Here is a 16,342-nt window from a genome sequence, read left to right on the forward strand (position 1 = left end):
TTACTCCTGTCTGCAGCTGCTGTCCCAGCATGCACTGGGTGAAAGGCACTGAGTCCATCAGAGGAAATATACACACATACATCAACATATAGTTTACACCCTCCATGCCTCTTGACTTGCATGTGCTTGAAATGTGTGACGGAGGAGGTGAACAGACAAATGTTATTCAGAAAAGATGAAGTGAGGGAAACATGAGCTTCTTGCAGTCATGGGACAAATTCTCATTCAAAACTTCATAGTTTGACATTTGTTACAATTTTGTATGTAGAAAAGGAAGAATTACTGCTGATCCAAACCAATTTGACAATCCCCCCTTTAGGAAGAAGACCCCGCCTTACTCATTTTACCACTCTGACAGTCAATGGATGGAGAATATGTGCGGTCTTCTGTGATAGTAAACTAGGTTTTTTGAGTTCAGGTCTGTTAACAGTAAAATCTTTGGATCTTAAACTTGCATCATCCTCTTGCAAAGTCACAAAAGATGACACAAAATTAGTTTTTCAAGACTCTGGGTGCTGTAGGACTTTTATGTGGGTAGTCTCAACGTGGTCATTAGGGCATGATGTTATCTCAGCTGGGAGGACAAATTGAAGATCCTACGGAGATGAATCAAGCTGGGAATGTTTGCTGTGTTATCTAAAACAAACATTATAAATACAGACCAAATCAATAAGCCAATAGTTTGGCAATTCCCAGACTTAAAAGACAACATACACAGCTCAGAGACCAACACAGAACTTAAACAAGAGTGAATTTGTCATTTGTCAGGTGGACATATATCTCAACATATTTCAAATTTACGGAGATAAAATGTAGAATTTACCACTTGTTTGACTGCACTCACTAATGTAAGTTAAATGGTTTCTACAAAATAACAGAATTCCCTTATAGAAGCTAGATATTAGCTTGGGTGCTAAGTTTAAAAATGACCTATTATGCTCATTTTCAGGTTCATAGTACTAAAACATGTTAACATGCTTTACTGTTCAGTGTTTATTTTTCTCACACTGCCCATGGCTGCTGCACCTGTAATCACCCTCTGTCTGAGATGCTCTGCTGTAAAACCTGTCTATTTAAGACCCCCACCCGAAAAAGACCAGTATGCTCTGATTGGTCAGTGTTTTTGGTACTCGACTCCAGTATTGTCAACTTTCTCGTTAGATTTAGGGACTTTTCAGACCCTCTCAGCAACTTTTTGCTTAAACCGGCTAGCGACCAATTTAGCCTCTTCATACTACAAGGGGAAAAGTGATAAATACTGTATATACTGTATATTATATTGTAATTCATTCCCTTGAATTATCACAATTTCCGGCTTTTCTGTCAACATTATGGGGCCTCTCTCCCTCTCCTCTTAACACAGCCAACACAACCACTAAGCTTTAGGCAAATTATTTGTAATGATGTCACCAATATGCAAATGAGTGTACGACATAATAACTAATAAAGAGTACGCGATGGATGTAGACAACAAACGGAATAACTTCTGTGTAGACTTCAATTTAAACTCTCATTAAATTAGCTGCTCCGGAGAATGTCTCCTGAGCTGCACCGGCCTCTATTCCTTGAAACCTGCAACAAACTTTACAGCCCCACTGATCTGAACTGTCAGTCAAAGTCAAACACAACTCTCTAACAAGTCATAAACATAAAGCTCTTTTTCCGATGTTCATGACTTGGGTGTGTAAGGGTTGAAAATTGCACTATATCTGTTCAATTTAGCTGTACTCACCTTGAACAACAGACTTCCACGTTTGCTTGTTTTTCATGCTCTTCCACATTAGTGACAAGTTACACAGGTCTATATTGTAACTTTCAAGTAAATCTGAGCTTCCCACTTGTAATCACAACATGTGGGATGGTATAACATCCAATATGTTTTACAAACGGCCTAAGCGTATTACCCAAAATGTAAAACTATTCCTTTGATATCTTTTATCATGTGCAGGGATGTTTCTTAGGAAAACAACTCATGGGTGATAAATTAATAGTATTAAATGGGTTCTTTGAACCTGTAAATGCTAAACCTTCAGGCTGTTGTTGAGCTACATTTGTCTATATGCTGGCTTATCCAACAGCTTAGACCATTGTGAGCTTGAGAGTATTCAGCTCCCAGTACACATTCACTGACCTTAGTATACCCGTTCTACAGAGGCTTTTCTAGTAAAATGGAACGCTGGACAAAGGCCAATGAAAAAGGGGATGTCAGCAAATATAAGGTTTTTTTCCACCACGCTCATGTGATCTGCCCTGATCGTCCTTTCCTTTAGTCACAGCAGAGTGCAGGGAGGCGATTTCATCTCCAGTCAGAAGTTAAAGAAAACGTCTGTCATTTCATGGCTTTGAGATTACATAATGAAGTTTGAGCAGCATTCTTAGTGGTTGTTTATCAAGAAAATTAAGGAAGAAGCTTACATAACATAAGAAGAAACTGTTGGTCTACTTAGACAACAGTTAAGTTACAGAACATTAAGTGAAATGTCACACTAGCAACAGCTTTACACATTGTCCTATTGTACTGGTGTTACCTTCAGGTGTTTACTTTTCTTGTTTTCTTCCTCACTGTTTCCAGGAATCCTCTTCTTATCATTCTTCTCACACCTCTTCTAAAAGTACCAACATAAGTTTCCAAACATTTCCAAAACAATTGCCTGATGTCCGGCACACAAGCGTGTCCCTCACCTTCCCCTCTCTGTGTGTTGCTGTTCTCAAATTTTTTGCTTTGGAAAACAACAACTTTGAGCTTGCAAGCTACACGCTAAAAACTTGCACGTTTTTAAGAAAATCGTGCAACAAGGCAGGCCTGCTTGGTTCTATCACGGAATGATTGGAAATAATTTCAAAGAATGTGTTTACAACATTTACTATCAAACTAGGCCGTTTTGAGACTAATTGGTGGGGATTGCAATGGACGAAATACACACAGCAATACACTGGTAACAGCAAATTAAGTTTAACCATGTATCTGGCTAATTTAAATTGTTCACATTGTTTTACTTTGTGAACAGTTAAATTTTTTAATATTGTATGTGGTGTTTTCTTTTGCGGGGTGTAAACGTTCCACTAAAACAAGTTCCTTTCAGAAACCATTTTGCAGAGCCACCATCAATGCGTCCAGAACTCAGCGCAGCCCAAGGCGATTGTGATTGGTCTAAAGAAACGCTGACAACCCAGAGCGTCCCATAATGTTTCTGTGGAGTGGCCGGCCCTCCCTACACAGCGTTGTGGAGATAGGTCTGGCCATGCAAGACTATTGGGAAATATGCTGCATTGTAAGACATTGTGTCAGTAAATCGAATAAGCTCTTGTGTTTGATATTTATAATATGAACATCTGGAAGACCAAGTGAGAGGCAACTCTATTGGAACACCAAATATAGTTGCAGTTCATACAGAATACCAGATGAATGGCTTTGTACACTAACTTTACATTTTATTGTTAACTGTATTAGTAGTTAGACCAGTGAGACTGCTCATATTTAGCATTTAGCATTATGAAAGGGAATAACACAGTTCAACTGTATCCTTTGGGACTTTTGTGAGTGCAGATTGAGTGGAATAAACCTTTAACGTCAGTATTTGTGTTGCTGTGCTCGGCTCATCATGTGAGTGTTGCTCAGTTCCCTTCAGTGTGGAGTGCACAAATGACAGATGTGAATGGGGCTCCATGTTAACCTGCCTGACAATCAAACAAAGCTCACATTCAGCCTAACAGTTTACTGCTTGTTCCTTCACTGAAGGAGCCAAAAGGCCAAAATGTCTTTTAATGTGCTGCACAGCAGAGTTGTTATTGTGTTTTTTTTTCCCATTACTTTTAATTTTGTTTTTACTATTTGTTTTCAATTCAGTTTATTTTCAGTTAGTTTCCAGAGTGGGTTTGCTCATTTCAGTTTTGATTGTATTGTTCAGTTATTAGTTTCATTTTTTTTTTTTTTACAATATAAGGTGCTTTTGTCAGGGATTTAAGTTAGGATTAGGTATTACTCTAAAAACACTTTGTGAAGGTAATAGACATACGGTCAAAGACATCTCAGTCTTAATGCCTAGATTTTGTAAGGTCACATTATTATTTCAGTTCATTATTATTCTTTTCTAAAGTCTTGTTTATATTTCTAGTTCAGTTAAATGTACTTAGTTTTAGTTTAGATTAATTAATAACCTCTGCACAACAATTCACTCCACACTTTTTTATTCAACTTTCTTCCTCTGCCAGGTATTCTTTTAAAGCTCCCTTCCCTGTGTTTCTTGTTGTTATGGCAGCTCAGTAAGGAATGTGTTCGTGTACGTGGATTAATATTTGTTCAGGAGGTGGGGTAGCATGCTGTTTGTTTAATCAAACTTTGTAGGTTTTCATCTAAAGAATGTGAAATATGAGTTCTCAAAACAAAAGAAGCTCATTTTCTCCACACAAAACTGTATATAACACCACCTGTGAGGATTAGTATTCCAGCAAACTGAGGTGTTACAGGAAAGAACAGTTTGTACGGAGCCTCTCTGGCTCTGAAATGGTGAGAATCTACCCTCTAGTGGTGCGTTTAAGTGCTGACACAAGCTACGTTCGCCTTCAACAAATATGTCAAAGAAGTCAAAAATGAAGGCCAGGGCATGAATATATGTTGTGTTTTATCTATCATTTACCATTCTATATGCATTTCCAGATACTAAGCATGTGAAGACAAGTTTTTTTGTGTAGTACCATTCAAACACAGAGGCAATTCAAGGTGCTTTACGTGAAGTGACAAAAAGCAAAAGAACATAATTTAAAAACATGATGAAATGACAATAAAAGCAATTAAAATAGAAGAAAATTAGCTAAATGAAATAAGCTAAGCTAAGTTAACAAATGTACATGAACTACAGCACTACAGTAATGCGTTGCAACAAATCTGATTTCAATCAAATTGTTCAGGCAGAATGTCCCCCCTGAATGTGTCACCTGTTCAATTTGACCAGGAAGTGAAGGGTGATCCTGTTCTCCTTTTAAACTAAAAGCGGGGACAGTGATATTTTTAAACCACCAGATTTATAAACCAGATGTAGTCTTCTTCTTCTATTTTTATTACGACTACTTATAACTGTAAAAAAACATTAGAACGATCACCAGAAAAACGTTTATGAATAAGGGTCATTGTCATTTCTGTCACAAAAATAATTAAACCAAAGCAAATCCCCGATACAGGTATAATTAATCCAGGTGGAGGGGTATCTGTTGCGTCAGCTCACTCAATTTGCATTCCGGGAGCATGATGTAGATTGTTGTTCACATCAGTATTAGTGGTGCTGTTAAGGCTCTTGTGACTAATCTTTGCTTTCCCTTGAGTCATGCTGACTCACTGTCTATATTCAGTATGTCGTGTTCTGATCACCTGTTATACATGACAAGGTTTATTTATCGGGATCAGCTTCTGCGTATGTAAAAACAGAACGGGACCCATGCAGTTCTCAGTCACATCTGAAACCACCTTTGAGAACAGAAATAATGGATTCACTAACAAAGGAAATTTTACGTTAACCACTTTAGTCATATTTAGAAATATCCATTTAATTACAAATATCTGGTAAGAAAGGTGGTAAAAAAAACAATAACATGGGAAGGTCTGATTCAAAATATTGCACTCATGCTCGATCTTAGTGTCATTAATATCAATTTAACAACAAATGTAACTCCCTTTATGCTTTGAGTTGCTACAGTGCGTAAAAGCAACAACAAAAAAACGAATTTTGAAGTTGAGTGAGACATCTTCTTTCAGCCCTCTCTCTCCCCCCACCTCTCTGTCACGGGCATTGCGTAGAACAGCCAATAGGAATGCGCTTTCTCTCTTTTGCTCTCTCTCTCTTCCTCTCTGAAATAACTTGTGATTGGCCAAAGTCTCCCATCCCAGGCTAGATTTTCTAAAGCCTGAAAACAGAACCAAGAAGAGGCGCCGAAGTCTAGTTTTGTCTCAGACCAATTGAATTGCAATATGCTGAAATATGTACTTATGTGTCTGCATACAGGGTTGTTGAGGCAGTTTTCTTGTCAGTATTAGACTACAGTGATAAACTTCGCCTTGAGATGAATACCCAGTCATCACTATATGACAGGGTTGGGTGGTCCTCTCACCAAGAAAGATGTGACAATAACTGGTGTCTCTTTGTCTATGAGACCCTTGCTGGAAAACTACCATTCCTTTAAAATTAACTTTTTGATAGACTTAAATACACTCTGGCTTTCAACATGTCACTTTTCTCTCATACCATAAAACAATGAATCCAACCATGTTTCCATCCCCCAGGCAACACATTCAAGATTCCGTTTAATTTTCTTTATATGAACTGAACACACGCTGAATGAGCTCCACCCCTCTGGTAATCCATTGTCAATGCAAACACGGTGTGACGCTGTTGTCACACATAAATGCACAGCTCTGGGCTCTTGTCATACGTCAGGACACACAGGTGTCTATCTCTCCGCCATCACAGCCAATCTGACTTTCCAAAACCTGCCAGACAAACATTAGAGCGTGCAGCTGCTCTCTCTGTGAGGATAACATGGGGTTGATGGAGGAAATCACTTTAGAGGATTAATACTGTCATCTGGATTATAGCGAGATTTTTACCTTCCAATCTGTTACCTTCAATGGGGTAGACACATTGTCTTTAGATGTCGAAGGTCCCACTCTTACTCTTGTTGTTCATTTGTTCAGATTAAAAACGTGACACTGAACTACAAAGTGGGCCTCTGGCTTTGAGATGAAGAATGTCATGTAATAAAGGGTAAACCCACCAAAACCCACCCTGTAGATTCCTTGTTCATGTCAGCTATGACAACAACATTCAGATATACAGTTCTTTGCCTCTTTTAAATTAGATATACATAACAAAAGGTTAATGACATCTTTAGAGTTAATAAATCTTATGTGTACGCTGTGCCGCCCTTTTTCAGAAGGTAAAAGGTCAAACTTTCCATCTGAGGAGTCTTCATTATAAATGGTCGGTGCAGCCAAATCAGGAAACCTGCTGACCTATACAATAATTACCTTATTAATGGCGTATTAGCGCTATAGAAAGCTGTACTAACTGCAATATAAAAGGCACTGTACAAAGTATACAACAGACCTATTGTTTAAGATACTATTTAAATTGCTTTAAGTTGGTTTGATGGTTTGAACACAAATGTTTGAATAACTTGAAGTAATTTGTTGTTTTTTATTCAAGAACACCAAAGATTAAATGAAATCCCACTGGTTCTCTGTTTATACTGTTGGATGTTGGTGTTCTGCACTGATTTAGCAGAGTTCCCAGTTCACCCGGCATTTTATTCAGCAGTATACCACTGAGGAGGAGGATGGTGGTGTTGCAGTGTGTCAGGGATTTCAAGGTTACTGTGAATATGCGCTGAAGGAAATCGTCTGAGGTTAGCTGCTCACACCTACACACACACAGAATAAGCCAACAAACCCTGATTTCCACCTACAAAATGACTGCACATTCAATCCTCTCTGCTTCTCTATCAGCTGCATTGCACGCACAAACATTTCTTCCAGCAATTAGCACACTTCCTCTTATTTATTTCCTGCATGCCTGCCCGGGGGCAAGTGTGACAGATTTTTTGGGAAGTTAATTTACACGGGCTGACTCCTTGCGGATGTTTCCCCGCTCACTACTTAACTGAGCTGCCATCGTTGCACGGTGAGCCCTCCCTGCACTAACCCTGTCCTCAACAAATTGTTGGATTTATTTCCCTCCTTCCATCTCACCGCTCAACCCACTGTATCCTCTTTATCTGCCTCTTCATAGCTCTCCAGCTCCCTTTCAGCTGATGGAGATTATTGTGGACAAATAGGCTTAGGAACATCACTATGGCAACAGCGAATCGTAAAAAGCTACATAAGCACTTCATCAGGGCCGTGATCCAATGGCTCCCATTGGAGATGGTGCTCCAAACCTCCTGCAACACGTAAAGGCAGGCCAGAGAGGCTCTCATGGGAGGGAGAGAGGGAGGGAGAGAGAAGAGAGAGAGAGAAATAGAGAGAGCGTACTGTGAGACAGTGAGTAGACGAGATAATCCATTTCTCCGTCTCTCACTCTGCTTTTCATTCAACCAGTCTCCTCAGCCTTCATCTACCCATCTGATGTCTGAGGACGTTTCTTCTTCTGCTTTTCAGTGATTTGGTTTCTTGTGGAGACCAATAAAAACTTCAAAAGAAGAAGAGGTAAGAAAACTCTTCATTCTCAACTCTTCATTGAAAACAGCTTTAAATTAGACCATTACGGGATGTTTTAACTTATTCAGAAGCTGTCCAAGCATGACAATTGTTAGTTGTAAAACTCAACAATTGGGATATTGCTGGAAAAAAATAAATAAAGTCCGTGCCATCAGTTTTCTATTTTTCATGTGACATAAGTCAAATTCAAATGTCAAGGTGTTGTTGACAAGAAAGAACTGGCTAACCTGTCTTATTAAATGTGAGAATTTGCTACTTTTCTTTGCTTGCTTTATAGTAAATTTAATTTGTTGTAGATTTTTGACTGTTGGCCAGCCAAAACAAAATGAGACACTTTAAGACCTCACATTGGGCTCTGGGAAATGGAGGATATTTTTCATAGATTGAAAGAGAAAAACAACAACTGACTGGTTAATCAATAAATTAAACAAAAGAATCATGTTTATTTCCTCTGTAATATAATCATCATTAAAATCATAATTAACACATAGAATAACATCTACAGGACACTCTCCAATCTAACACATGAACGTTGTTTAAAAAGACTGTCTGCATGCTTGACTCCATTTTGAGGTCAGAGGTACGAGTAGGTAAAGACGGCGACTAATCCCACATTGATGCTTTGTTGTGAAAGCGTTTCTCTGCACTTGTTGATAATCTTACCTACAGCACCGAAACCTGCCCCGCCACAGGGCAGCAGAGCCGAATAAAGCATTTACAGCAGCTGTGGTTCGGAGGACAACCTCAGCATGTGATCAGATCAACTCAAGACTCAAAGAGTAGAAACTGTATGGAAACTGAATAAAAGAAGATAGTATTACAGAATAGAGACTAAAAAATGTGTAAAGATTCAACATAAAATCATGTGTACCGCTGTTAAGAGACACACCGTGTAAGAACTGAGGCACTTTTGAAGGACCACTGCAAATAACAAATATTTTCAGTGTATAATATGAATATATATATATTTTAAGATTTTTCTTCTGGGCATTTTTAGGCCTTTATATGACAGGACAGCTGAAGACATATAGGGGGAGAGAGAGGGGAATGACATGCAGCAAAGTACCGCAGGTTGGGGCCAGAACCGGGCCCTCTGCGTCGAGAAGTAAACCACCACACATGGGCGCCCGCTCTACCAACTGTGCTACCCGGGCGCCCCCAAGTTGCTTGTTTTGTCTGACCAGTTCAAAGTTATTCAGTTTACAGCAACAATTATTATCATTAAAGAAAGATCTGCTGATTATTTTTTTAATCAACTTGTCAAATGTCCAAAAAATTACAATTGCAACTTCCCAGAGCCCAGGGGGACATCTTGAAATGTCTAGTTTTGTTCAACCAAACCCAGATGTGATATGACAAAAAAAAAGATTTTGCATTTAACAAGATGGAGAAAGTTTAGCATCTTTACTCTAAAAATGACAAGCAATTATTTGAATATCGAAATTTTTGCTGATTATTTTTCTTTTAATCAATGGGTCATTTGGGCACTTATTATTGTCATGTCTTTAAGTAGACTTCTTAAAATTTTTTATTCTGAGTTAATAACTAAACACCTTCATCAGTAGCCTCTACTTTTGTTTTTGAACTTTCATCACAAAAAGTAATACAAACAAAAGACTTAATACAGCATCTGTGGGAGGTGATGTGACACCTGTAGAACAAAGAGCCAGTGGATGGGGGGATGTTCTCTTTTGGGAATTTATCCAGATTTTGAAACAGCCTTCAGATGTGGTGATTGAAATTACGCAAATGCAATCTCCTTTCTATGTGTTGAAAACAGTATAAAAAAACAAAAAAGATATACTGTCTTCTCCACAATTGCTGCGTTTATAAACAGCCTTGGCAAACACGTTATATCAAGTAAACTAGACAATCAATAAAATGTTTAATATAACAGCAACAGCTGCAATTCTGTATTGTTTTGTTTTAGTGGTTTCACATTTCAAATGAAAAACGTTCCAATTACTGTACAACTTTCCAAAATGTCTCATTGCCAACTTGTCACTTTTAATAAATCTAATCCTGGAACTATAACATTTTAGGGAAAAAAACAGAGTATGCATTCGTCTTTTATTCTCCAGTCACACACTGCTCTGAAATAAATTCATCTGAGTATACATTTCAACAACATGGCAATATCTTGTGTGTGATCTCATCTAATCATTTCAGTGTGATGACCTGTAGTTGGCTTTCTCTCATCAGGGGGCTGTGAAGGAGGACATGGCCACTTGGTTTAGCTGGAATGAGCCGTACAGCCGGAGCCCCCGACGGGACCCGGCTGACGTGGTCACCGAGACCCTGATGCTGGAGTTCAGCTGGCAGCTGAAGGAGACAGAGAGGCAGCAAAGAGAGAGGGAAAATGAGTACCGGCGCCTCAAAACTGGAGTTGATTACAGCTGGCTGGCCAGCACGCCTCGGTCGTCCTACAACATCAGCACCGGGGAGAGGCTCGGCCTGGAGGACCTCTGCTCCAAGGTGCCGCCGACCTGCTGCGGTCTGGTCATACTCAAGTAAGGAGACACAAAAACTTAGCATGTAGCTTGACAAATATTATAGGACATTACAGCAATTTCTTGACCATGAAAGTCCTCTTTAAGGAAGAAGAATCTCTCTTGATGTTACAGTTATGGCCCCCAAAAAAAGAAGAAGAACACCAGATCCAGGTCACCACCAAAATGTAATTATTTGTTCCTTGGCTCAAAATACCCTTTAAAATCCATTGATGTAAGCTGGCCAACTTCTCTTTGCTTGACGTCTTCGTCCTTTAATCTGCAGCCGAGACGTCCTGAGCTGGTTTGAGCATCTGTTCACAGAAAGCTGCAGAGATCTCAGGTGTCTTGTTAGAGGTTGACGGGCTTTTGGGAAGCAGTTTGACTGCTGGTGTTAATGCGAGTTAGCAGCCAGGTGCTAAACGCTGAGTGGAAATCACACACACACACACACACACACACACACACACACAAAGGACCACCTGCAGCATGTTTGTGTTTTAATTAGCTACACAGAGGAGTCCTCATTTGAAGTGTAATTACAGAAGGTACATCTGGGTTTTGCCAAATGCCAGCCCGTCCCTAAGATCTCTTTTTCTTATTCTATATTTGGAACTCCATCATCTTTTACAAGGTACAAATACAATGATAACAGGGTTATATATTTTTTCTTTTGGCTGAAGAGAGTTTAGTTCGGTTCAGCTTTATTGTCACAATAGGGGAAATTGTTTGCAGGGAGGGAAAGGTCTTAAAACTTTCTCTTATTCCACACCTATAATCTTCACTTCTTTTGAGACACTTATTATTAAAAAATAAATAAAAAAGGTCAATGTCAAAGATGGCATAAGAAGAAATATGGACGATGCACAGATGCAGTGAAAAGCTCCAGAAAAGGCTAGTTACATTAAATTCAAACTGGCTTATATTTCTAAATATTATATATGATTATAACCAATTGTATACGTGAATATAGAAGTGAAACTTTAATTAATTTGTAGGAAAATTACGATTATAGACCTATAACAGAGGAGACACGTCTTTTTTGCGAGCTTTTTCAAAGGGGAAGAATGACCTTTTATGCTCAATCAATAACTTCGATCTAGTCATTATCTAGTGTAAATCCTACTAAAGGTTAAACGATCTATCATTTTGAGACTGACAGCAGGTTAAGTCCTGTACTTTGAATGTTGACAGTGGGTTGGTATTTCCTGTACTTCTCCACTGTACTACTGTGACTAATTAAAAATTATGGCATAAGGCTCAGATGGCGACACCAAACTGTTGCCTTTTGAATACCAAAAACTAATACTGAATCGCCTCTCTCTTTTCATTAGTTCGGAACCCAAAATGCTGCCAAACTGCACAAGTCTTGTTTTACATTGAGACCACGTCACTCAGTGTGCAACTAGCCCCCCCCCCCCAGACACACACACACACTGTCACGTGATGACAACAACACAAACGCATTTTTAGGCATTAAATAAATCTTATTTATTTAATTTTTTCATTGTCTACCGTGTTACCGCCCAAGCCTACCCTGTTTCACTTTCATTTATAACACTTGAATATTTACCATTATTGCCCTTTGTTAACAATGCCAGAGATGGTTCTTGCCTAAAACGTTCTCAGAAGTGAAATTAGTGTTGAATAAGATCGTGAAAATTGTTAAAATGGTCTTGCTGTTGGCCTGTCTGTACCGGAAACCCAACTCTTGTTGATCTAGGTTTCTGTGCAAAATAGGGAATAGTGAAAGGACCCTGCCCTGAAATTGGCCTAGGAGCTGAAAGAGTTACATAAAAAAAATGCGGTTAGAGCAACTTAAAAATCCCCAAATCGGTTGGAACACTAGAAAAAAAGGGTTCTAGAAATTTTATGTTTTAGGAACTGCAAAACTTGTGCCAGTCGGAAAGCGGCTATTTGAAAGCTGGTTAAGGCCTCTGCACCTTGTTAGAAGTAGTAGTAGTAGTAAGAGGAGGAGTAATTGGGGGGTTAGCAGGAGTGGAGGGAAGGTGGAGGTTGCCCCCATAAACATTTATGGAAAATGTGTGGATTAAAAAAGACAAACCATCTGGTCCATTGTGAGTCTAACAATGTTGTAGGAGGAGTATCCTAACTGCTCTTTCAGTGTGGCAGAAACTAACCCGACCATCAGCTCACTGCCCATGCTAATTTTCTTTCTGTACAGGTTCAGGGAGGCAATGCAGATCAATGAACCTGAAGTGCAGGAGGTGTCTGGCCTGTTTCGCTCCATCCTCCTGGAGGCTCTGGATCACCTGAAGGAAGAGCAGGAGGCACAGCGGCTCGCCCATCAGTGGAACAACAGACGTGCTATAAGCATGTCCCTCGTGAACTTCAGGTCCCGGATTAAGATCAACCCGTTTGGAAGCACAGTTGGCCTGACCTCTGTGGCAGACGGGGCCGGGTTGAGCGACCTCAAAACCGTGTCAGAGGACGTAGAGAGAGGGATGGAGAGCTCGAAGAGGGTGTGGAGCATGCCTGACTTCAGATATAAAGGAACCAGTAGCAGTAAGGTTGTCTGATATGGGATGTTTCTGTGGGACAAATGTTGATCTCCAGGACCCTCTACTGCAGTATGTCCACTTTGCACACCAGGCGAGGCAGGAGTGAATCCTCCTTCTCTTTTCAGTATGAGACCAATCAGCATTTGATCTGTTAACTGGTTTACCTTCACACCTGAAAGGTCAATAACTTGAAATCACATCTTTTGGATTTTAAACCGTTTTAACTTTGCATAAGATTATCTTGCAGTAGTGCGTTCTGTATTTTGTAGACATTGGCAATTTAGCATTGAGGGCGGCCTGATAGGGATTCATGTAATTTAAAGACATTCTTGACTCCTTTATGTTGAAGGAACAAAGGAAAAATGTGTATTTTGTCACAAAATGATCGCAGAGGTGAATAATCTTTTATGACTGAATATTTCGCATGAGATTGATGGATATATTTAAAAATGTAAATTAACTTATCGCTAATAGTTAATGCTCACCATTAACTTCATTCAGAGGGTGAGTCATGCTCTCCCTCTGACTGCTTTTGGTTTTCTCCCAGCAGCACACCAGGAGTCAGCACAATAATTCATTCATGGTCAGCACACTGAAAGCTTTCTTTCTGTTCTTCATTTGTATAAGGCCGTCAAAAAATAAATGATCACAACATGTTCCTAGACCTTTTTGAGTGAAGTAAAGTCTTTCCAGCAGTTTATTGCCGTTTCTTTTCATTGTTTGTCACACATCAAAATTCAGAAGTACACAACAGGTTCACTCCATCCATAAAAAGCTTTAAACTGGACTGGTACAGGGGGATGAACAGTCTTTTGTATTTCAGTTTTAATAAAATGACTGTTATAATATTCATAGCTGAATTTGGAGAAAAGACCTTTACAGTTACCTTCAAAAAATTAATTCTCATAATTTTAAACAAAGGAATACAAACAAGTATATATCAGTACAGACTGATAACACCGTGGCTACCACAGCAAACATTAACTGTGGAAACATAACAGATATCTACAAAAAAAAAAGAAGTATGGACGGTCCTACATGTAGTTTAAATAAATATTTCAAAGTTTAAAGGGACATCAATGTTACACATTAAAGTCTGTTGACAGGTTTTGGGGAGTGCTATTGAATATTTGAGAGTGATAGTTTAGTCTAAAGCCGTTTCTGGCTACATGAAGTCTGGTAAACTGCCTCAATTGAGGTCACTTTTAAGTCAACGTGGGTTGGGACTGAAGACTACAAGTTTGAAAATCTGAAATAATTATGAGTTGAGTTAGACAGAAGTGAGCTTACTAGACCTCTGTAGGCCGCTCCTCAGCTCTGCTTAAGGATAGCGGCTCGAGGCTATATTAGCCGCTGCTACCATAACACACCCGAATGTCCGGCTGAATTGTCGGCACGCACACTTCATTGTGGGAAATGTAAACGCCTGGTTTTTGACAAGGAAGAAAACTACGTGGAATAAAAAAGACAATATTTCTGGTCCATTGTGAATTCGACAAGGTTATAGGGGCAAAATGCTCAATCGGTGGAGTACACTTCTAAAGGGGTGACCACAAACAAAGTTGAGAAGCTGATCGCTGCCAGCCACTGGCCTTCATGGGATGTAGTTGATTACAGACAACGTTTCTGGATGACACTGCTCAGCATAAACCATTCTCATATCACAAATGCTATCAGACTAAGCCAAATAATTAGCCATCTGTGCAGTGCCATGGTGAAAGTGAAGCTGGTGGTCTGAACGCATCTCTCTTCACTGCAAGAGATACAGCTCCTTCACTCCATCATGCCCTTGTGTGTGTAATGTAAGTCATATTCATCCTTTTTTCTCAGAAAACTGGTCATTGTTGTTGTCCTGGAAGGTTGTTTTTCCTGAGTTCTGCTGACGTTTTCCCGAGCACCACCACTGCGGTCGACAGTGGCATCACAGGGTAGAGTTCAAGAACTCAAGAAGTTGGGCTCGGTTTTTATCCCGCTGTCACACAAAAAAGGGCAATAACAATCCATTCACAAACTATGAAAGGTACACTTGCTATCTTACTTGACAACAAAAAGGTGAGATTACCTGTTTGTCTTTCTTTGACTTTTTTACTTTCATCTTTATCTTCTTCCCTGAAATCATGCTGTACTTGCCCTTTTTCTTGTCATTCAAATACTGAAAGAAAAACACATGTAAGTTTATGCAATAAATACAATTTTAGTTTATTAAGTTGTCTGACAAAATTACATTACAATTACAAATGTAACTAGGTTTGTGCGTATCATACTAGCACATGCTGCTAGTACAAATTGCTTTGAGATTAAAAAAGACAGCGCGGTCTGGAGCATGTTTGGGCAAAACTTAATGTTGAGGTGGACTTAGTGGTCGGAGTGGAATACAATGAACGGAATCCAATTAGAAACTGGTGACACAGAAAAAGTTTGGTTTTATGGGACCTTAGTGGGCAGTTACCTTGGAGATTTGTACAGGTCCCACGTTTTCTTCTCCTCCTTTTACTTTCTTGTCTTTTTTTCGTTTGTGTCGCTTCTCTTTCTTGCCTTTCGGCTCCAGGATAAAAAATAAGTTGTCAGTTATGTTAAGTTAAAAACATTTCAGTAAGTTCACATTATAAATACTTGAGGTAAAATACAAAAAAAATACTTTTTTTGATTGTTTGTCCATTTTCCTTTTCTTAGACTTCTTTCTGGATTTACTGCGGGAGTCTGAAAACAAAACACATTTAATTGATTTATGGATAAAGGTACTGTTATAATAATAAAAATTGACAACATGTGGCTTTACAATTCACAAAATTACATTAATACAATGCACTGATGACACAAACACTGATGAAAACCAGCCAAAGATTCTCAGATGCACGGCAGACTTTATTGAAAAACTTACCGCTACTGCTGGAGCTACTCCGACTGTGGCTGGATGAGTGTGATGAACCGGATGAAGAAGAGGACGATGAGGATGATGAAGATGACCTGGAAGAGGACGACGAGGAAGACGAGGAAGATCTACTACGGCTGCGTTTACGCTTAGTTTTTTCTTGACCTGAATAAACGGAAGACAGAAATATAAAGATAAACCTTCTTTAAGGAATTGCACAGAGGATGAGACTTGATTCTTATTGACAGCAAGA

At 39.2% G+C, this 16,342-nt stretch overlaps 2 protein-coding genes across 2 annotated transcripts in view; one reads left to right on the plus strand and one right to left on the minus strand.

Moving 5' to 3' along the window:
* The first annotated feature begins 7,791 nt into the window (after positions 1–7,791).
* rd3 (retinal degeneration 3, GUCY2D regulator) lies at positions 7,792–13,917 on the plus strand. Its single transcript, XM_034899503.1, has 3 exons — positions 7,792–8,194; positions 10,409–10,716; positions 12,881–13,917. Exons 2-3 carry the CDS (start codon positions 10,427–10,429, stop codon positions 13,233–13,235), a joined length of 645 nt encoding a protein of 214 aa, XP_034755394.1. The 5' UTR covers positions 7,792–8,194; positions 10,409–10,426; the 3' UTR covers positions 13,236–13,917.
* Positions 13,892–16,342, minus strand: part of si:ch211-22i13.2 (uncharacterized protein LOC553945 homolog) — a 3,444-nt gene continuing 993 nt past the window's right edge. Inside the window, exons 3-7 of the mRNA XM_034899504.1 lie at positions 16,099–16,254; positions 15,856–15,917; positions 15,667–15,759; positions 15,280–15,369; positions 13,892–15,189 (exon numbers count right to left, since the gene is read on the minus strand). Coding sequence (XP_034755395.1) covers positions 15,139–15,189; positions 15,280–15,369; positions 15,667–15,759; positions 15,856–15,917; positions 16,099–16,254 — 452 coding nt within the window. The 3' untranslated portion in view covers positions 13,892–15,138. The remainder of the gene's footprint in view (positions 15,190–15,279; positions 15,370–15,666; positions 15,760–15,855; positions 15,918–16,098; positions 16,255–16,342) is intronic.

This window comes from Etheostoma cragini, chromosome 18 (assembly GCF_013103735.1).
Source record: "Etheostoma cragini isolate CJK2018 chromosome 18, CSU_Ecrag_1.0, whole genome shotgun sequence".
Lineage (NCBI taxonomy): Eukaryota > Metazoa > Chordata > Actinopteri > Perciformes > Percidae > Etheostoma > Etheostoma cragini.

Excerpts from the sequence above, each read along its gene's own strand:
- rd3 (XM_034899503.1), top strand. The coding sequence starts at position 10,427 with ATGGCCACTTGGTTTAGCTGGAATGAGCCGTACAGCCGGAGCCCCCGA. Across the intron at positions 10,717-12,880 it reads TGCGGTCTGGTCATACTCAA|GTTCAGGGAGGCAATGCAGA; the intron begins GTAAGGAGACAC and ends CTTTCTGTACAG.